Raw genomic sequence first — 21,517 nt, 5'->3', positions numbered from 1 at the left:
TAGCGGGGGGGGGCCCCCGGGCCGCCATGGCTACTCCGGGCGGGGCGCCCCGCCCTTAGCAACGGGGCGCGCGGCGAGCGCCGCCCGGTGGCTAGCGCCGCCGCCGGGACCTCCAGCAGCCCCGGAGCCGGTGGGGGGCCGCAGGGCCCAGCCGAAAGGACACTAGCGCAGGGTACAAAGAGAAACGAGCCTTTATTGGAGCACCCCGCCCCGCACGCCGAGGCCTCGCTCTCCTCCGCCCGCGCCCAGGGGATGTAGACGTACGCAGACGCAGACACACGCAGGCAGCCCCCCCAGGGCTGCTTGCGACTCCTCTGTCGTGACAGAGGATCGGCCGACGCTCTCCCGCCCATCCGCGTGGGTGCCGGGAGCCCCCGAGGGCCGGACCCACCCCAGTGCCCAGCATCGGCCGGGCGTGATCCAGCCCTGGGAGGGTCCCCATCCCCATCCCCGTCCCCCCGTCACTGAGGTTCCCTCTGCTTGTCTCCCTTCCAGCCTTCCTGTCCCGCAGGCAGCCCCGAGGCTCTCCTTTCTCGCACAGGACTCACGGGCGAGCTCCTCCGAGCAGCAGGCTACCTGCCCAGGAGCCGAGCGGTTCCCAGCGTGGCCTGTCCCCTCGGAAGCCCCTCAGCATCACCGGCGGCAGCAGCAGCCTCAGGCAGGGACAAAGTTTTCAAAAGCAGCAGCTCCTCGGAGGTCTCCGGGTCCCAGAGCGCTTGTCCTGGGGTGGGGGCTGCTCTTCTCTCAGGTGTCACAGCAGCATCCCGCACCCCACCAGCTCTGCCGGTCCCCGCCCCGATCCATCGGTTGCTCATGGTCCCAGGGGCTGGGCAAGGCCAGGAGCAGAAGGGGCGACAGCAGGGACTCATCTGGAGGGCTGTGGGCATCTGTAGGCAGTTCCCACTCCTAGGGCAGCTTGTACTGAGATCTGAATCGTTTCCACAGGCGATGAGACATGACGCTGGTCACGATCAGGCCCAACAGCGAGACCATTGTCCCCACGGCGATGGCAGGGCCCGTGCTGAACGACTCTGCAAAGACATGAGAAGGACCTGTAATTGCACGCAGACTCTGCCCACACCAGCAAATACCAAGGGGTGGGGGTGCACGGCACTAACACAACTCGGTGGAGCCCAAGCCCAAGTAATGGGGGGTACGGGAGAGGGAGCTGCAGACCACCACTCACCATCCAAGACCGTCAGCTGCAGACTGACCACCTGGGAGCGGTGGCCAAGCAGGACACACTGGTAGTGGCCCTGGTGCTGGGGCTCAGCGTGGTCCAGCCACAGCGTGGAGCTGCTGCCCACCGCCTCCTCCCGGTACTGCGAGAGGGCCGCAGGGGTCTGCAGCCAGCGGACGGTGGCATTCCTGGTGCACCGTGCATGGCACTCGATGCGCAGGGCCCTGCCCCGCGTCCCGTTGGGAGGCAGCGACCAGATCCGCAGTGTGCAGGCGGGCACTGTCCCCACGGATGGCCCTGTCCCCTTTTCTGTGGAAGGAGACCCCCAGCTGATGCCGTCCCCAGCCGTCCCCTGCGCTTCAGCCGGGGGACTCATGGTGGTGGAGCCAGGGAGTGTGGTGGTGGCTGGACATGCCGTGGGACTACCTGCGACAAGGTCCTGGGGAGCAGGGCCCTCTGTGGAAGGGGGTTCGGTGGCAGCAGCCGGCTCCAGGATGGTATCAGCATCAGGCTCCCGCGGTGTGGTGGCCAGGGCTGTGGTGGGATCATGTGTGGGGACACTTGGCTCTGGGGGCAGCGCTGTGGTGGTCACAGGTCCGGCTGTGCTGGGGGTCCTCGTCATAGTCACCACTGTCCAGGGGCTCGCCGTGGAGGTGGCCATGGCCACTGGCTGCTCCGTCACAGCTGTGAACACAGTGTGTCATGGCAGTCTCGCCATGGCTCGGAGCTGGGATGGGGCCTCTCTGGCATACATTATCCCCATGGGGTGACAGCCCCCTCCGCCCACGCCGCCCGACAGCCCCCTCCTCCTCCACCCCACAAACACAGCCGTCCCGGGCAGGGAGAGGCAGTGAGCGGGAACAAACTGGCACCCCTGGCACAGCAGTGGGGACAGGGACAAGGATGGGAAATTTGCAGAGCGGTGCAGAAATGGGGAGCGTTCCCATTCCAGCAAAGCTATTTCAAGCAGCGCAGGGCGATGGGGGGTCAGCTCCAGTGGACGGGGCAGCATGCGAACCCAGGTCCCCAGCTCCCACGCTGGCACTCACCCCCAGCGCTCACGGCCACAGATGCCACCCGGGTGAGGGTCTCCTGCCCGATGCTCAGTGTCACCTTGCACTTGAACTCCACCCCTTCTCCCACCTCCTCCCCAGCCACCAGCAGCGTGGACACGATGTCAAACAGCTCCTCATCAGTCTCCGTGACATCGAAGTCTGGCTGCTCCAGCACTTGGTCCCCCCGGTACCAGGTGAGGACCAGCCCCGTGCGCGGGTATGCCTGCCGGGCCGAGCAGCGCAGTCTGGCGGGCTGCCCTGGCTCCAGGGCATGGGGGTCTGTCTCCAGCTGCAGCGTGTCCGGGAGGGCTGAGAGAGGAATTGCAGCATCAAGTGGTGATTTTTGGCACCGAAGCCCAGGAGGGAGCCGGCTGCCTCAGGGACCAGGACTTTGCCAGGGAGGCGGCGAGGGATGGGCTGGGGAATACTTACCGTAGACCTTCAGGTTGACAGTGTGCTGGTAGTGCTGCCCATGGCATGTGCCCTGGCAGATCTTGGTGCCCGCCATGGCGACCACGGCACTGCTGACATGCAGGATGCTGTGGGTGGGGAAGGAGGCGATGCTCCCCAGGTTGGTGTCCAGTCCTTTCCACTGCACCGTGCCCCCCACGCAGGCCAGGGAGCAGTTCAGCTGCACTGAGCCCCCGTACCGCACCACCGGCTCCCGCGGCGTCACCGCCAGCTTGTCAGCAGGTCGCCCTGGGTTGAGGAAGGAGGAAACCGCGGAGTTTAGGGAAGGGGACAGACAGTCACCAGAGGCCAGTTCCTTACAAGGCAAACGGGATGCTGGTTCCCCTGTTTGCTGAGAAGTGGATGGTCACGCTCAGGCACTGCATAAGCTCCATCCCCATCACCACAGCAGGGGCACTGCTCATTAGCGACAGCTCGTTAGGGGCGGCCAAGGCATCTCCCCGCAGTGCTGCTGTCCCAGGGCAACCGTTCTCTGTCACCAGGCATCGGGAGTGTCGCGGAGCCAACATGCCTGTGGTGACTGCCAGCCCGGGTCTGCTCCATCGCAGGCATTGCCACTTGATCCGTCTTGGTTTACCACTGAGATTTTCCAGCCATTTTTTGGGGAAACGAGCCCAAGCGCCCCTCCCCCCCCAGTTCTCATCCTTCACCAGCACTGCTGCTGTTCTGGCAGCAGGACAGTGGACCCAGGCCAGGCACATGCTGTCGCTTGCACGGCGGCACACTCCGCGGCTCAGCGCCAGGCTGCAGTGCCAAGACAAGGAGGGCTGTAGCAGCGACGCACGTGGGACATGGCGGCTGTCGAGGCTCAGCAACGGGGAGACCCTGGGGCTGCATTGGCCCGCGGCGCCATGTGGCAAAGCAGAGAGAGCAGCGGGCAGGGCCGGGCAGCACGGCAGGTTAAGGATCAGGATGGCTCTTGGCCCCCGTGGCACTCACCGCTGCAGCCCCACAGCAAGCCGAGGAGGAGGAGGAGAGGATCCAGCTCCATTGGCCGCAGAGCCAGCAGCGGGACAGGGCAGCAGCAAGGGCTGGTTTTCCTTCCTTCCCTCCTTCCAGGGAGCGAACGCCACCAGCTGGGGCTGTCTCCTTCTGGCCGCCAGCCCTGTCCTCAGCCCTTCTTAAGCTCTGTAGGAACCGCCCCCGCAAGCACCAGCCCTGGGGCCTCCACGACTTTCCAGGCAGAGGGGTATTTCCAGAGGGAGGTTTCTGATTTTCTTCCAAGTTCAACTCTTGCACAACACCCAGCTCTGCAGCCGAGGGCTGTGCCAGCAGCCCCAAACCTGGGAGACTCCTTGGCCCAAAGGGTCCCTGTGTGGCTGCAGGGGCCCCCATCAACCCCACTGGGCAACCCTGTGCAGGCACCTGCACCCCACGACACAGCCAAGATCCCATCCCTTCCCCGATTCTCACCAGGCTCCACCGTTTCCCATCCAGAGCTCCTGGCAAAGCAGCCCTTTTCATGCCCCAAACACCAACAGCTGAAATGAACCATCGTGGGACTGGCTGGGGACGTCTGTCTATGAGAGGGGCTGTCTCAGACCCCTGCCCCAAAAGTGGGGCCAGGGCCCATGTTCAGCATCACTGGAGAGCACAGCTGCCTGCAGCTGGCATGCAGGGCGGAGGGAGGGGAGCCCCCAGCTGCAGCATCTGCCCAATGCACATCCCACTGGGACCCCTGTGGGAACGCAGCCTTGGGAGTGGGCAGCCCCCGTTGCAGCCTGGGCAGTGGCACGAGTTACACTCAGGAGGAACCTGGACCAAAGCCCCAACTGTTCCAAAACATGGGGTTTGGAAAGGTGCATCCCCAGGGCAGAGGGAGGAGGTGTCCAGCCCCAGGCTTGGGTGCTGCTCAGCATGGCTGCAAACAGCATTTATTCCCAGAACAGGGTGTTTTCAAGGATGAAAGTAGGCGTTCCTGGGAGGGTTGGTTTTATGGTATAGATGGAGAAAGTGTTGCCACATGGAAGATGTTGATTACCCCACATTATCTAGCCCCAAGGCCCTGGCACAGCCTCAGTGACTGTCCTCTGTCTCATGGCAGGTCTGGCATCGCTTCCTCGCTCCTACCCAGCTCCCCGGGAAGAGACGGTCCTGGTTGTGCCCCATCCTGTCCCGCCGGACTGGGGCCGAGGCCGGGGAAGGTGCTGAAGGACCGAGGGAGGGGACGTGCCCAGCCCTGCACCTCCTGTCACAGAAGGTCGCGCAGGACCTGGCCGTTTCCCATCCGGGAACTCTCTGGAGAGGCAGCTCCGGGCACTGGGCGCGTCGTGCATCCTTTCGGGAGGCCAGGTAATTAATCCTCTGACAGTCCGGGAGGCCTCAGAGCAAGGGAAGTGCTCTGTAAACAGCCACCATCAAATATGCACATTCAGCCAATGCTGGGTGATTAATAGCTCTGGAGTTTTTGTTCCTTCCATCCTGTGTTAACAGAGCCACTTCCCGGAGTTTCCAGCAGCCGCGGAGCCCCCAGCCCAGCCCTGGCGTGGGACAAGCCACAGCCAGGGCTGCTTCCCATGCCGGCTGGGCTCTGCCCAGCAGCAAGCTCGGGACGCCCAAGGATGCACACGTGGTGCCAGGGTTTCGCCTCCCCCTCCCGCTCCTGCAGCCCAGATCTGTGGCACCCACTCAATGCACGAGGCCACCTCACCGGACCCTCCGTGGGTGATGGGCGAGCGAAGATCCTGGGTGAGCCCCAGGAGGGAACGGTCAGGGCTGCACAGGCTGCACACCCTCAGTGGCGTGTGGACAGGGTAAGCATCAAGCGATGGGTTACATCATGAGGGGAAGGATTGCTTTGTAATGTCGTCAAGTAAGAGTTCAAAGAAGGGAAATACTGTCCTCATGGACCATGCTTGCTGCTACCGGATTTGGGGGCAGGAGGGCAAAACACATACAGTTACAAAAAAAAAAAATTATCCAAGCTCTGGAAGATACCCTTGGCTGGGGTCTGGTGCAGCTTTCTGCTGGGGCTCCTGCAACAACAGACCGACACCGACAGGTCCTGGGAGGATCAGTCCTGGCCTTTTGGTGCCCACTGGCTGCGAGGTCTATGCATAGTGCCAGGGGCTGCGGAGCTGCACAGCCTCTGCCTGCGAGCCAGGGGCAAAGTGGCCATGGTCATCAGGGACCGGACTCTGGCATTCCCGTGAGAGGCAGCTCTCTGTGAGCCCTCGGCATCACACCCCAAGCCCCGGGCACCCCTCAATATGACACTTCAGGTGAGAAAAGAAAATCATAAATCAGCGTCCAAACCAGAGCTGAGCACTTACAGAGCAGACCTTCTTTTAAAAAGAAGATTTTCCAGACTGGTCATCAGGAGATTAATAGTTACCAGAAAGTCCAGCACCTAGTGATGCACTTCCTCCAGTTCAGGGCTTGCAGAGCACTTGACGCCATGGGAGCTGCCCTGGCCTCTGCTGCGCGGGCGGACGGGCAACACAGATCATGGAAGAAATCAGTTATGGAAACCTGATAATACTCCAATTCCACAAGGGTCAGCTCTAACGGCACAGTTACCAAGCCAGGGCAGAGGTCAGGAGACTCATCCAAGCTCAGAGTAATGTGACAGTGGGCCCCCAAGGCAGCTTGCGCAGGTTTGGCCCCGAGCTGCCCCTTGCCTCCCATGCAGTGACCCACCACGGTTCCCGACCCACCACCAGCTCGGGGTCTCTCCTTTAATAGGCTCAGAGGACCTTCCCTCCATCCCAGAGGCACGTACAGGCAGCTCCCCCTGCCCTGGACATGGAAAGGTTGCAGATCAACAGGTTGCAGACACAGGGGGGAAAGAGCAAGCTGAGGCACTGGGGCAGTTTTCCACCCAACAGGAAACCTCTTGGGTCAGAGCAAAGGGAACGACAGTTTTCAAGAATCAGAATTCCAAACATTTTTCCTGGACGCCAATCATGCTTCCTCCTAAAGGGCAGGAGGAGGGGGCTCTTGCCGGGCAACTCTAGATCCAGAGGCATTTCTCAGGAAGCAAAACAGGTCAGTGGGGAGAGACAAACTGCAGAGGGACGAGCGCTGGCCCCCAGCACAGGATACCCCCACGCCGCCACCGGCAGTGCCGCAGCCCCTCGGGCCGGGGTGTAGCCCTGGCCTGTCATCACCGGCACTCGCTAACGCCCGATACCAGTGCCGCCCAAATGACCACCATGCCGAGGAGAGGACAGCCAACGCCGCACTGTATTGAAATGCCTCCCCTTTTTCTCCAGAGATGCAAAACGAGACAAGCTAAGGGCTCTTTCTCCAATAAAGGTGGAAAAAAAAAAAAAAAGCTCAAGTCCAGAGGAAATAAATACAAAAGGCAACATATTGTATAATAGATGGCTTGTGTTTCCAGCTCATTACAGGATATCGGTCATCAAACACCAGTTCCCATCCAAGAGCTGACTTCCAGACGTGTTTATACTTCTTGTGATTACATTGTTCACTTAGTACCATCCTCAAACACCAAAAGAAGTGTTTAAATAAGTAAGATAAGATCTAGATTAAGCCTGGCTGGAAACGAAGACAATAGAATCTGGGCTGCTAAAAACCAGCCCCAGGCCAAGGCTCCAGTGGGGAGGTGGGAGCTGGGGACCCGGTGTGGGGCCCTGCTCCACCACCTCGGGGCAGGCAGGGGCCAGGGACAGGCAGCCCTGTCTCAGCTCACACAAACCCACCAGCAAGTCTTTGCCTGCCGAAGGTGACAGCTACGGCACTGGCCCACTACACACAACAGACCACACTCGCTCCTCCAGAGCGTTTTGCTGCTCCTTACTTAGCCTGGTATTTTAAACGTTGCCTTGTACAAAATGCCCGAAAACCGCTTCTTCTTGCACAAGCACTCAGCCCCCATTCAGTAGGATGAGCAGTGGGATCAGGGCTCAAAACATTTTATGCCTAAGCACCGGAGAAGTTCAAACTGTTAAGGTAGTGCTATTTTAACACTCCACTGGAAAGCTGGATAGCTATTTTAGGATCAAGGATGCATGTGAATTGTTTCCAAGTACTTCTTGCTCTAGATTACTTTCCTTTTAAGGAATTGGTAGAAATAACTCAAGAACTTGTGCCCATTCGCGACAGGTTGATTTACAAGGCCCGATGCATGGTCTCTTTTAAGAACCTCTTCAGCAAAATTTACAAGGGTCGAGATGTACTGGGCAGAAGTGCAGCGCAGGCTGGGAAAGCTGTCTTGTAACACAGGTGGGGGAGAAGGATGAGGACAGAGAACTTCAACACAACAGGAAAGCAGCAGTTTAATAAATAATCCATCGGAGGGAGAGATTAGCCAGTTCTAAACACAACCTGAACTAAAATAAATACATTTCCTTGTTAGCTTAAAAAAAGATACAGAAATGCACGCAATAGTAAACTTTGAGAGCGCAGAAGTGCTGCTGTTCTTCAGTGAACATGGGCTTGCCACATGCCCACACGCCCACACTTTTTAAAGATAATCGAAGATGTTAGCAGCCATTCAAGTGCAGAGAAAAGAATAAAAACCAGTGAAGTAAGAAGTTACTATTTTGCAAAATTAATGGCAAAAGACAAAGCAATGATTTAACACAGGTTTTTTAATGCGACAGGATCTGCTTAAACTCACTTGAACTGCTGCCATTAATACTGGAACTGCAGAAGAAGGGCAATTAAGCCAATTTTTGCCTTATGTTTGGGGCATTGCTGTTACCAACCTGAACTATAAGTCACTGCAGACAAATTCTGGGAATACTGCTGTTAAACAGCCAGGCTCAGGCACTACACAGCAGATCAAGGGGATTTTAAGAAAAGGCTCTTTTAAAAAAGTTGCATTTTCATATAAAGTAACAAAAATTGGCAAAACTAGCTGAATGCTCCATACAAGTTTTCCACTCTCCATGTGGGACGCTGCAGAATTACCAGCCCTTCAGAATGAGACATTCTTCATTCAGGTCCGGTAATTTCAGCTCCATCGCCGCTTGGCCCAAGTCCTCCTCTGTCACTTAAAGGCAGAACGGTGGATGGGTCACATCCCTATGCTGATGGGAAGGGGAGGTACCTGGAGCTGAAGCCCCCACCCAACCAGGTGAGAGGAACTCCAAAACCGTGGAAGGGAATCCCTGTCTGCTCCCAGCGCCAGGAACAAGCGGTACCTCTGGGGAGGGCGAGCAGCCCTGCCCCACAGAGAGCCCCCCTTCCCAGGGCAGGTCCATGTGCTGTGGGCATCCAGGCTTGGGGCTACACAACGTCCCAGGGCCAGGCCCCGCACCAGCGAGAGGCGCCCGTGCCGGTGCAGCGAGGGGCCGATGTACAAGTCGCCTTTACGCTGATAACAGCACCCGCAGCGTAGCCTCCACTGGTGCAGCTGCCCAATGCCGTACCCCCCCCAGCAGCTGAAGAAACCCCCGCCACGCTGCAGCCTGCTGACGCAGCAGTAACCTGCGGTGTTGCCTGGCCCCGAGCTCAGGGGCTGACAAAGCAACCAAAACACTCCAGGTCCACTACTTGGGAGCCAGAGGATGTCGGCATCGCTGGAAACTCAGGTATCGCATCATGATGGATGGGGACTGAGGGGGGAAGCTCGCCCAGATAGTTCTGCTGTCTGAAGGGAAGAAGCCGAGATGCCACAGGCAGCAGCGGCGGTGAGAGGGAACGGGACTAGAAACACAGTGGTTTCAATAAACTATTCAATAAAGGAATGGACTTTTAAAAATATATCTCTATATACTTTATATCATATAAATTATGCTCGTCTTTTTGTAACATTCTGCTATATTCTACCCGTGAAGCTCCGAGTGCCTCAGTGTGAATGAGGTAACGATCCGCTGTTTTGTTTCACTTCATTTGTGTGTGAGGGACAAACCTACTTCAGTTCATTTCAATACAGTGTAAATTAATGAATCACCAGATGTACTTGGTAAAGCTCCAGTCTAAAAAAAGGCATTTTTATGAGCGATACAGAGCTGGGATTGCTGTCTGGAAGTTTAAGTGACTGCATTTCCTTCAGGAAAGATGCTTGCTGTGCACGCACAGTACAGATCATCCCAATAATGTTTGGGAATTTGGAGTATCACCACAATGAGCCTGGGAAAACTGGAGTCACCGCAGGTCACTGAGACTTTCTGCTAGCTCTGTTCTCCAGTCCTGCAATTAGATCCGCATCAGGAAACTCTCAGAGTCCGAGGTGGCTGCCCTCTGCACAGACAATTATCTGCTCTTACAGTTCTGATTACAGGATCTGGGTACCAGGCTAGATTAATGCAAAACAAACTGTGAATTATTTCACTTAAATGTCCACCTCCAATAACTAACTGGTCCAGAAAATTGGTAAACAGACATTATATTATTAGTTCAGCCCAGCCTAGGCAGGCAGTGGTTCCAAGCTATTAATATCTGACAGGCGTTTAAGAGACCTACACGAAATTGCAGCTCTCGATTTGTGCAAAGCCAACATTAACCAGCCCTCACACTGACAAGCACACAGAAGAGGTCAGACAGTGAATACACCCTCAAGCTCATGTCCCCTCACGCTCCCAGAGCAGGGTGAGCTGTATTGCCAGGGCCGAGCAGGGGATGGACAGTGCTCTCCCCTGCTTGTGCCAGTTCTGGGTCAGGGACTAAGCTCTCCAGCGTCATCCAGTTGGTGTTTTCGATTAAACCCAGATGCAAACGGCATTTGTAGTCACTGCTGCACAGGCACAGCATCAGCCACGATTACCCATTTGCAAAGACCCAAGACATTAGGTGACAGCGCTCCCTCCCTTTTGGCCTTTCTCCCCTAGGTTACCTGTCGCAAACCTACAGAGAAGGGATCCCAGCCAGAGAATGGCAGCTGTTGCACATACCCTGCTCTGAGACAGGACTATTTTTGGCCACTGTATCCTCAATTCCCTTAACAACTAATTGCTTAAGTGTTCCCAGTTTGGTCTTTACTTCCCCAGTGATTGCTCGATGCCATTACTTCTGATCTTACTCAAATGAGAACAACTGTTTCCTGCCCTCTGCCATATCTCTGTGTATCTATAAACAACCAAGCATTCTCTATGCGTTTGTCTCAGCTTCTTTCACAACACTTAAGTTCAAGTATCTGCTGCTCTCTCTAAACAGAGCTGAACCCTGCAGCAGAGGTTGCAGTTCCATTTTTCAACACAACAAAAGCCTTCATAGCAGGCTCAGAAATGCTACACAGAATCCAACCCTGTAAGTTCAAATCAATTGCAATCATCACCATCAGGATCTTCTGGACTGAGAAAAAACAAGCTACAGTCATTATCTAGTTTTAATATCAGATGGCAAGAGCTTGGGGAAAAATCAACATGCTTTATAAAAGTGCTCAAGATAAACAGCTATTTCTTTGACCTTTCTCTCAGGAAACCATGCTTTATCAAAGTGCTTAGCAGAGCTTAGTTGTTTCTCCAACCTCTCAGAGAACTGTATTTTCTAAACAACCGTTACAGTTCCAGAAAAAGATTTCTGAAAAATCCTTCTACCTACTACCTGTGGAGGTAGCAACAGACGAATGTTACATCACTGTAACAAAAAGAGAAAAACCAAACAGAAATACAAATGTTGTTGACCATCTAAGCATTTGTAATTCATGTAGTTGCCCTTCTCTCATCTGCCCCTTGTGTCAGTTGCAACTTTACTTCTTAATTTTTCTTATCTTCATCAGAACATTAAGTCAGTAGATTTTTTCTTTTCGTCTAAGTTTCACTTGGGCCAGAACGTGCAAATTCATCAGATCCTCAAGCAGCGCAGATCTGCTCACAGCTGACTACACTATCTGTTCCTCACACATGCACACGCTTTTTCCTTGGTGTACTATCACGGCACAGGCTGCGCATACTGCACAAGACAGCTGTCAAGCCTCTCTCTGGGCCGAGGTTAGCCAACCGAGTTGTGATGGGATCAGGAGCAAGTACCAATTATATAAGGGGATGGGGCACGTAACAGATGCCTTGTTTTATTCTGGCTGGCAACTCAGTTAGTTCACGTTAGAACAAAGACAATGCTAGCTCCTTAATTTTTCACTGGCGAGTCGAGTATTTGGCAGGTCACACCATGAAGTTCAGTATTCATGTACAAGGGCAGGTTTGCTTTAAAGAACTATCCCTTCATGTGGAGCAGTTCAGTATCTCCCCTTTCCATCAGCACCAGATGATACAATTCCCTTTTGCACCAGCTGGGTGTATTTGGCTTGAAGGGAAACCCTGTCCCTTCTCATTAGCTGATAGTGGTACAGACTGTTACGTCATTTCTTCTCTCCCCCCACCCTCTCTCCCCAAACTCCCACTGGCTAAGTCCATCCTTGATCTGGAGTTGAGACGCAAGCCAGGTCCTTCTCTCCCAACCTCATACGCTGCTGTCCTCGAGCAGGGGCTCCTTGCCATCTGATCCTCCGGCCTGCGGGCTGTGGGTATGGGTCTGGGCTCCGTTACTGTGCTTCTTGTGGCTGCCTGATCTCAGTGCAAGGTTGTGTTCCGGAATGAACAAGGCCACCAGGAGTGACAGCAGGACAGAACAAGCCCCAAACAGGAACGGAGGCCCTGGGATAATGCTGCTCTGTAGGGAGAAACAGAGGAATGATTAACACTCAAGTGCAAGGACAGAAGCAGCCCAGCAAACGGAATGATAAAGCTGAATAGGTTACCTCATCTGTAGGGTTGGCCATGTTGGGTTTGGAGGCCTTACCCAAAGTTTCCACCTCAGCCATTTCATTCAGCTCCACGTGGAAGAGATAGAAGACAAAGCCATAGAGCGCTGGCCCCAGGCCGTTACACAGACCCCGAATTCCAGTGATCATCCCCTGTACCACACCTGGGGACAGAGCAAGGAAAGGAAGGTATGCCTCCAGCTTTCTGAAGAAACTTGTTTTCCTCAAGGATGCTTACATATTTAAAGACAGGATCAAACATTCAGATCTGGATTGACACTCACTCTACAGATGAAGTGATTAGCTGGTGATTAGCTTTGCTCTGTATCAAGTTTTACAAAAAACAGTAATGCTGGGCTTGCTGCTTTGGAGAATAAAATGAGCATGGGCGGGCACATCAAGCAACAATTTCCAGCTGAACTGGAATTTAAGACAGCCAAGTCTGAGGATTCAGGGTCGAACCATGCAGCAGGCAAATTATTAAGCAGCAGTCTTCTCTCTACCTCAAAGGCAACACTGAACACCTACATGCATAACTTAAGAACTCCCTCCCAAAGCATCAGCTATGGTCAAAGAGACAAGAGTGTCAATACTACTAAGAATAAAATGACACTCCACAGCTGGCACTGACGTTCCTGCCCGCCCCTCCACTACCAATGCTGAGAATTCAAATGTGCATCAGCTCAAGCACCTGCTGGGAGGAACTCACCCATTACACAAATCCCCAAGTGACTCACCCTGTTGGTCAGGGTCTGCGTTCCTGGACACCATGGCACTGATGGCTGGGAAAGTGATGCTAGACATGGCAGCCACAGCTCCTGCTGCCCACATCATCCTCGGAGAGAAAGAGGCAGCAGTTAGGAGGCAAACTGCCAAGGGCCAGCTGCAGACCAGCACCACGGCAGGGCAGCATTTCCCTCTGCCAGGGGACAGGGAGCTGCCACAGAGCCACCGCAGGGAGAAACCTGCTGACGCCAGGAGACAAGCAGGGGCAAACTCTTACCAAGGCTGTGATCCGAAGCCATACCAGGCAAGCTGCAGGATCTGGAAGCCCAGTCCCAACAGGATGGTGTTTTTATTTCCTATCGAACGCATGAGAATTCCCAACACTACTGTCTGGAAAGAAAAGCAGGTGCTTTCAAAGTAAGTGCAAAGAAAGATGACAGCACTGGAAGACAAAAGGATGGGAATCTGAGGGAACTTGTGCTGCTGTGAGACTGGTTATCATGCACATGCACTCCTCCACTCTCGTAATATCATTAGAAACCAGCACGTCCCTGTCCATGGCAGAGCACAATCTATGGAGCTTCACAGAGCAAGACGGAGCCACCCCACAGTTTACCAGAGTTTGTTGTATTCAACAAACAGCTACATTCAAAAGGTAAGAAAGCGGGACCACAGGTAGCCACTCATGGGTCCGATGATGTCTGTGTGGCCGCAGGGATTCTGACAACTCACCAGCCCCAGTTATCAGAAATTTTGGACATTCTTATAACCAGACTGCTGGAGCCAAGACAGAAATGGCTTCTCACCTGAGCCAGTATAGAGAGAATTCCAACCACACCAATAAAGGCTGCCACAGTCTCTGAGGAAAAACCAATGACCTGTGAAAACACCAAAGAGGGACTTTTCAGGCAAGAGATTTGCACCATACAAGAAAAGCCACTCCATCAGTGTCACTAATGTTTACCGACATTGCTTATCAGGTACTTAAACATTAATCAACCACACCTTCCACTACCTCCCTGCTGCCACAGGAATAAAATGTAAGATTTTCCTCTGGCTGAAGAAACAACTTCAAATCATTGGGCTCACCTTAAATGCCTGAAAGTGGCATGGACAGGATGGACAGGCAAATCACCAGCAAGAAGCCAAGCAAGGGTCCTGGCAATGCCTGCCTACAGAGTGGTCACCAGGCTCCCACATGTTTTAGGAAAGCTGTAACAAGTCACTGTTTCTTATAACTTCAACTTTACTAAGCTATTGGCCAAGATGAGCTTCCTCAGGACATGCACCTAAGATAATATTTGTAGACTGGGATTTCCTGCATTCAGAGCCTTCCCTTGTCACAAGAGACTAACCTGTCGCAGGTACAGGAAAAAGCTGGAGTACTGGCCGGCTTCAGGAAGGTAGGAGAGAAAGACGGTGATACAGATGAGCAGCACTGTAGAATCCTGACCCACTTTCCGCAAGGACTGTAGGGAAGGGGAGTGGGGAATGAAAATAATTTTTTTCAAAAATGAGTTAATATAATTAAATATTCTCCAGGTACAAAGACAGCAAATCCAAGTGCTTAAGTCACCATCTTGTATCTAAGAAGTGAATGCCTGAATGAAACCAGACCAGCATTTCAGAGGAAGATACAAACACTGCCACAACACACCAGACCAGTTGTACAATTGCATCAACTTACACCCTAGAATGAGGAATTTTTACCTTTCAGTTTCTCAGATTTATAGTCAAGTGCTTTTGATCAGAATTGTTTTTTTCCTCAGACAGCCAAAATAACCTTCCTAGCAAGCAAAGGTGAGGTGAAACGGTGCAAAGCTCATCATCACTAGCAACGGTCCTGAGAAGCCAGGAACACAAAAGACTTCTCCTGACACAGTACTATTACCAAGTAATGGAATTTACATTCCACCAACTGGCACATTTCCACCAAGAGATGCTCTTGTTTCAGGATATCTGGAGATGCTTTTAGATGGTTTGTAGCTATAGGAAATCGGTTAGAAGCTGCTAGACAGCTTTAGATATGCATAGTCTGCCATCAGTTGAACACTGTACCTTCAATGGGGTTAATCTAAACCTTGCATCCTTCACCTTTTGTGGAATGCATCTTCCTTTTGAGACAAATTAGCAAAACTACAGCAAATATAAGCATTACCAGCATGCAGAAAAACATCAGCAAGATTACTTACAGCAAATGGGTCTGCTTGTTCCCAAGAGATTGGAGCTCCCCAAGAGACCGGGCGCATCTCTTCTGGCAGAGACTCTGGCACAGCCAGCAGAATGAAACCAATATCCAGCAAAGCAACACCTGAAGCTAGCACAACCACCAACATATCACCGTAGGCTTGGGAAAGGTATGCACCAATTGCTGGGCTTGTGACCAGACTAGCAGCAAACGTGGCTGACACCTGGAAGCATAAAACATTAATACAGCCTCTTCTTCCTAGAGCCTATTTTCTCCTCCAGAGTAACCCAAGGATACTAGTTTTGCCATTTTTGATGGAGATAATCCAGGTGAACAGGGACTCCTGTAGACAGAAAGATGACATGTTCTCTTGGTGCGATCTAGGCTAAGTTCTAGCAAAAGGAAATTAAAGCTATCCTAACAATTCACATATGATACTGCCAGTAGCCCTATAGAAAGGGCCCTATCACAGGCTACTTGTATGGATGCCAGCATCACAGCCTGCCCCCTTTCCCGGTGCAAAGAAGCTCACAGACCAGGCTGATTTAAAGGATAAGCAACAATACTGCTGGTACTCAGATCACATAGAAATTAGCCCTCTCCCTTGCTGCTAAATCACGAACAGAAGAACAGGGAGAGTGTGTTATTAGTGAAGCACGTATCATCTTTTCACTGCTACTGTCTTCAGGCCTCAATAAATCTCCCACCCTAATTTTATACCTCTCCTACCTGCAAAGCCCCAAATATTTCTTTCAAGAGACAAGCCAGTTATTCAGCTCCTTACCAAGCCATACGCCGTGCTGCGTTCATGCTCCTGTGTGATATCGGCAACGTAGGCAAAAATCACAGAAAAGGTGACAGCAAAGACTCCAGACATGGAAATGACAGCAAAATACCACCTGAAACAGGCATTGCCAAAGGCAGAGTTAGAGAGCGACTGCATGGCTGCTGAATTAGAACCTCTCCCTTATTCTTCCTTCAGTCCATCCTACTTCATTGCACCAGAAAGCGCTCAGGAACATCGAGCTTCAGTCTGGTGACCCATGGAGTTTGATCACTTATTTTCCCCACACAGGAAGGAAACATCAACGTGCCCTAATAGTGACAATGCAGCTGTCAGAATAGGTACCAAGAGAGGAAAGACAGACTCTTTCTTCCTGACACAGAACCCTCCAGTAGAACCAGACAAGTAAATTACTCTCCAGGCTGAGCATCCTTCTCCACTGGACAGGCTCTTCCATCTCATCTTCAAATGCAACACGTGCAAAACGCCCACGGTTCAGTCTCGCATTCATTCCTCTCCTCGGAACCCCTTGGTTATAACAAGAGTAAACTCACCATGGACTGATCTTCATAAGGGGAATTGGTGCACACGTGAAGAAGACAGTGAGGAGGAGGAAGGATTTCCTGCCCCAGACATCAGAGAGAGCACCAATCAGCGGGGCACTTAGAAAAGAAAGCAGACCCTAAGAAAGACAGACAGGGTGACAGAGAGAAATCCCTCAGTCAAATTCTGATTGTCGATAGTAAGAACTTTTGACAACATTATCTAAAGATAAAAATACAAGGAGGCAATCCATTCCTATTTTCTACAAGCAGGCAATATTACCAAAACAGAACAGTTTGTTAAACTGCTCACATCCTTTTAGGGAGGGGAAAAAAAAAAAAGTTCAACCAGCTAGGCGCTGCTAAACACTCCAGTTATGTCCCATTCTCTACAACTGCTCAGCCTGCAGCTGTGGTCTTCCCAGGCACGCCTGTGCAGCAGGGAGTTGCCCTGCCAGTACCTAAAAAGATGTTGGCACAGCTCCATCACATTAACATCTGCTGCAGTTCTAGGGAAGGCTTTCTCTTTTAGATGGAGACAAGACAGGCCCGATAAGATGGCAAGGACATTAAGCACAAATAAAATTGTTCAATGCCTTTCAACATCTTTCAAACCCAAGACAGGCAGGGAAGAGCCCTTAAGTATATATGGGAGTGCTCAACTCGCATTGAAGCAAACCTCTCTAGGACCATTTTCTGAGATCCTCTTGCCAGAGCCAGGGCCTAACGATCTGTTTTGCCACACTCCCAAGTCAGAACACATGGCTACTGGTTGTTTGCTATAGTTGCCTCCAATTCTGCCCTGGGAATGCTGGTCTAGTCCAAACTCGCCATGCCAACTTACTGTGCCACAGCACACTCCCCACCTTCTGTCTCAGGAGAGCCCACTAAGGCCCACTTAGTTTCAACTTCTATTACTGATAAGTTCAGATGTCATTGATTTTTTATTTTGTTACACTCCAGAATATGGATATGGGGCTGATCTCATGCTGATTAGAATATTTTCAGCTGAAACACACAGCTGTTATAGCCCCAAACCCAGGCTGACAAGCAGCACATTGTTAATACTGCTCAGTAAAATCAACTACACAAGCCACCCAATGTCCATGCTCTGTCAATTCTTCATTTTGCGTTAGGTTTGCCAGTAGCACCCCAAACTGAAATATGAACCTTTATCTGTCAAATACTGGTTGACATCAGCAAATGACACATATTATAATGGCTTGCCACTTCTTGCACTGATCGCAGATTCAAATGAAAGCCTGGAAGGAATATTCCTTACCTTGACTCCATGAATCAGGCCATTCATCAAGAATGTATGCTGAGGAAAAGTCTGGTGTAACACCTAGGAAAAAAAAAGCCAAAAACAAAAAAACAGAGCTAGCAATGTTTGCAAAATTTCCATAAGCACCTGACAGCTAGATGCCTGGAAAAGCACAAAACAGGGAAAATGGGAAATGCACTACCAACAATGCCACTGCTGCACCTACGTGAAGAGCTCTACCTCCCCTCTCCAACACAGGCAGCCACTTTCTTTAATACTTCCCGGGTCTATAAATTATTCCAGCATGCTTGGGCAAGGCTAGATAATCTGAAACATGCCTTTCTCCATCCCCGGCACCATCTGATTTCCCTCTGTTTTTACTTCATGTGACAATATAACTTTTCTGTTGTTCTCTCCCCCTTTTGTACTATCTATATGTTTGATTTGCATTTTATACTACTAAGCTAATACTATATTTCTAAATGCCTTTGCAAAAACAAAGACTCCTTTCACATAGTTACCTAGATATCAGAGATTGGGTCAAAAATATGCATGGCACGTTAGACTTCAATGTGAGCTGGCATACCACTACCAGAAAATGCATTTAAAAAGCTGAGAATTCTTCCTGAAGTTGTCAAATCAGAAGTTTACAGCTCCTTAACTAAAGGCAAATATCCAAGATGAGACTTAAAGTTTCTTTAATAAAGCTATCCCTCTGCACTTAACTTTATTGTGAAGTTGCCTTTGCTGCCTGTGTTAATCATAACTCAGGCAAGTCCTGAATGAGTTACTGGTGGGCTCTCCTAGAATGAGCATGACTTGGTGTAGCAAGTAATCGCCAGGAAATTGTCTCTGTGCTTTGACACCCCAGACAACGATGGTGGTAGTTCAACACAAATCTCTTTTATCCCTAAATAAGTCAGTGTAGGGTAAATGGTGCAGTCTTCAGGTAAAAAGTCAAAGATTTGCTCAGCTTTCTTTCATTAAGCTCCCAAGTGGACTTTTTTTTTTTTTTAATACCTAGGGGGAAAAAAAAGCAACAAATTACAGTAAACTACCAGTAAATTCTACTAATTTCAGGTCAGGTCTTTCACTCCTGCTTTCTTGAAATCCTCCAAAAGCTTTCATAAATCTAACTCGTGCTTTGCTCCAAGCTAAGCTACAATAATTAAGAAAATAATTGCCCAACTCCATAAAAAATTACTATAGCTCCAGCTTTTTCAGGTACAAACCATTACATCTCGGTTTCTACTTCCTATACTCCAAAGGCCTATGTTAAGATCTTTACCCTCACCAACACAAGGTGAACTCCAGTCTACAAGAGCCAGTATTGTTCTCAGGGAGACTTACTCACCGTTAGCATCGGCGTGGTCAGCAGCCCCCAGGCAAAGAACTCCAGGAAAATAACCACCACGGCATGGTACACGCTGGGCTCTCCAATCCCCTGTCGCTGCAAAACAGAGGTCCGTAAGTAAAAAAAATACATGTATCCTGATCTGCGATAGATTCAAGATCTGTGGTTTGGATGCTGAAATGTCAGCTCTGACCTAAGCCATTCCCAAGGCCATTCAGTGCTGTCTAGCGCAGGTGAGCTTGTGCTGCATCATCTCTCCGTCCAGGGTCTACCAACACATGCCTCTCCTACAAAGCTGATTGTTCTCAATTTTTTTTATCCAAGAACTAATATCTTTGATACCATTATGCTTTCTCTAAACGTGACCAAACTTATTATCCTTTCAATCCTCGCCTCAGGGACCTGGAAATGAAACACCTCAATTCTCTGCGTATTTTGACAGCAGCATGTGCAACATCCCAGAGGCCTTGCTGAACCTTCTTTCCATAAAGACTTCTCATGGCATTTTCAGGGTAGCATTTGTTCTCTCTCTTTTCCAAGTGCCAAGTCTCAGCTGCTAGCCCAGGAGGTTTTCTCCTGCCACACAGAACACACCTGCAAAGTCACAAGCTCACAGGGAAAACAAATAGCAAGGAATGGGAAGAAAGCACACAAGTTTCCACTGAATTACATCAGGGAACCGCACAGGCCAAACATTTAGTAGCACATGTGCTGTTCCACAGGAACCCATTTCTTGTATTAGCAAACCACATGATCTGAACTCACCAAGAAGTGTAGTCTAGCCCTGATACATTATTAATAAAACCACCTGAAATGCCTGCAATCCCAGCAATTTAGACAGCTTCCAGCAGCTTGAAGAGTATCCAGAAGTTAAAAAAACTTCCATCAGCTGCACAAATCTCACACATCCAGAGGGATACTCAATTTGCTATGGGAAACCTCAAATCCACGAGCATTTCTCTAGGCCAACAGAATGGACTTTTGTATTAATTTCCTTGCAGCTGACTAACATTTCTACACTGTGCTCTTGAAATACAAATCATTTAATGGACCAGACGAAAGATGTATCTGTATCAGTATCCTGCCTCCAGCATTCACTACTGAGAGATTCTCAGGGACAGGAATTCAAGAAACTTGGCACATGAAGAGCAATCTTTTACCCAGTCGCATCCTCCCAGGCTTTGACAGAGTAATACTGCATTTCAGATATCTAATACAGCCGTAAATTGTTTGAACTATGAGAGAAGGCAGCAAGAGACGTTATTCTGCTGAAACGTTGTTTATGTTCACAGACTCTAGTAAAACTGTCTCCCGCAGACAGGCGAAGTCTGCTTAAAAAACAAATCAACAGCATCAACACAAGAGGCACCCTACCCGCAGGGGACACAGTCATTAAAAGAAGTCAGCTGTATTGCACACAAATGAGATAATGTTTTGCAGCAGAGCAAGAAGCCCCAAGGCAGCACGAAGCCAGTAATTAAGAGTACAGCTATCGTTACCCACCTTGCTCCACAGATCAGCCCTCTCCTCTTCCTTCCATCATCCCTCTTTACACTCTTGAGCAGTTAAAACATTTCTACCACATGACTGCAACAAAATTAACAGCCAATCTCTCCTTACAGAGTATGTCCAGATCTAACCTGTTCACAGCTTAACGTCACTCCTTCCACTTATCAACTGTCTTACTGCGTTAGAGTCGTTAAACAATTTAGGATAGCCAATCTCCTTTGGTGTACACGGTCACCCCACCAAACCACTCCTCTAGAGGATGCACAGCTGCTACCACAAAATACAAAGATGCCACAGAGAAAAAGTAAAAACACCCAAGAAGATACTAGGAGCCCATAAGGCAGGCCAGCGCCTCGTGGCCAGCACGACTTTCTTTTGAGAGAGAAAGCCCAGAGGGAAAGAGCTTGCAACCATCTTAAGCTCAGGTGCGCCCACTTCGCAGCTGTCTTTGTGCAGGCCTGATGCTGTCGCCCGCACTACCGGAGCCTCGACAGCGCAGTGGTTCTCCCACGGTAAAGAACTCCTCTCAAAAGAGGTAAATGTTTTACAGGGATCTGAAGGAAGCCTGTCATCCTCAAAGCAAATACGAAATGTCAGCGTTGGCGGCTCACGACTAGTCAACACCTGCACCCGGTAAAAGAGGGAAACGGAGCAAGCAGCCGGTCTGGAGGAGGGCAGCCCCGCGCCCCGCAACGCGGGCCGGGCCCCGCTCTTCCGCGCAGCCCCGAGGCAGCGGGGCCGGCAGCAGCACCTCGGGCAGCCGCGGCGCGGCTCCAGCGCCGGGCACAGCGGCCGTGCCCCTACCTGGGGCTCGGCCCCCGGGAGCGGGGCAGC

The 21,517-nt window shown here is 51.3% G+C and overlaps 2 protein-coding genes across 2 annotated transcripts; both read right to left on the bottom strand.

Annotated features, from left to right (window-relative positions):
* Positions 1–906: 906 nt before the first annotated feature.
* MADCAM1 (mucosal vascular addressin cell adhesion molecule 1) lies at positions 907–3,697 on the bottom strand. The gene is made up of 6 exons (XM_010563260.1): positions 3,646–3,697; positions 2,668–2,934; positions 2,230–2,544; positions 1,553–1,864; positions 1,187–1,489; positions 907–1,031 (listed from the first exon to the last, which is right to left on the bottom strand). The coding sequence occupies exons 1-6, from the start codon at positions 3,695–3,697 to the stop codon at positions 907–909; spliced, it is 1,374 nt and encodes a 457-aa protein (XP_010561562.1).
* A 7,535-nt stretch (positions 3,698–11,232) lies between these two features.
* On the bottom strand, positions 11,233–19,632 carry LOC104829077 (hippocampus abundant transcript 1 protein-like). The gene is made up of 11 exons (XM_010563134.1): positions 19,175–19,632; positions 17,839–17,901; positions 16,569–16,696; positions 16,015–16,129; positions 15,235–15,453; positions 14,398–14,511; positions 13,849–13,920; positions 13,320–13,432; positions 13,054–13,151; positions 12,314–12,480; positions 11,233–12,225 (listed from the first exon to the last, which is right to left on the bottom strand). Exons 1-11 carry the CDS (start codon positions 19,304–19,306, stop codon positions 12,016–12,018), a joined length of 1,431 nt encoding a protein of 476 aa, XP_010561436.1. The 5' UTR covers positions 19,307–19,632; the 3' UTR covers positions 11,233–12,015.
* Positions 19,633–21,517: the final 1,885 nt, after the last annotated feature.

The sequence above is a fragment of the Haliaeetus leucocephalus genome, unplaced genomic scaffold, assembly GCF_000737465.1.
Source record: "Haliaeetus leucocephalus isolate CR32 unplaced genomic scaffold, Haliaeetus_leucocephalus-4.0 Scaffold164, whole genome shotgun sequence".
NCBI classification, from domain to species: Eukaryota; Metazoa; Chordata; class Aves; order Accipitriformes; family Accipitridae; genus Haliaeetus; species Haliaeetus leucocephalus.
The sequence above is the reverse complement of the archived record's forward strand: the minus strand, read 5'-3'. Positions and strand labels throughout refer to the sequence as shown.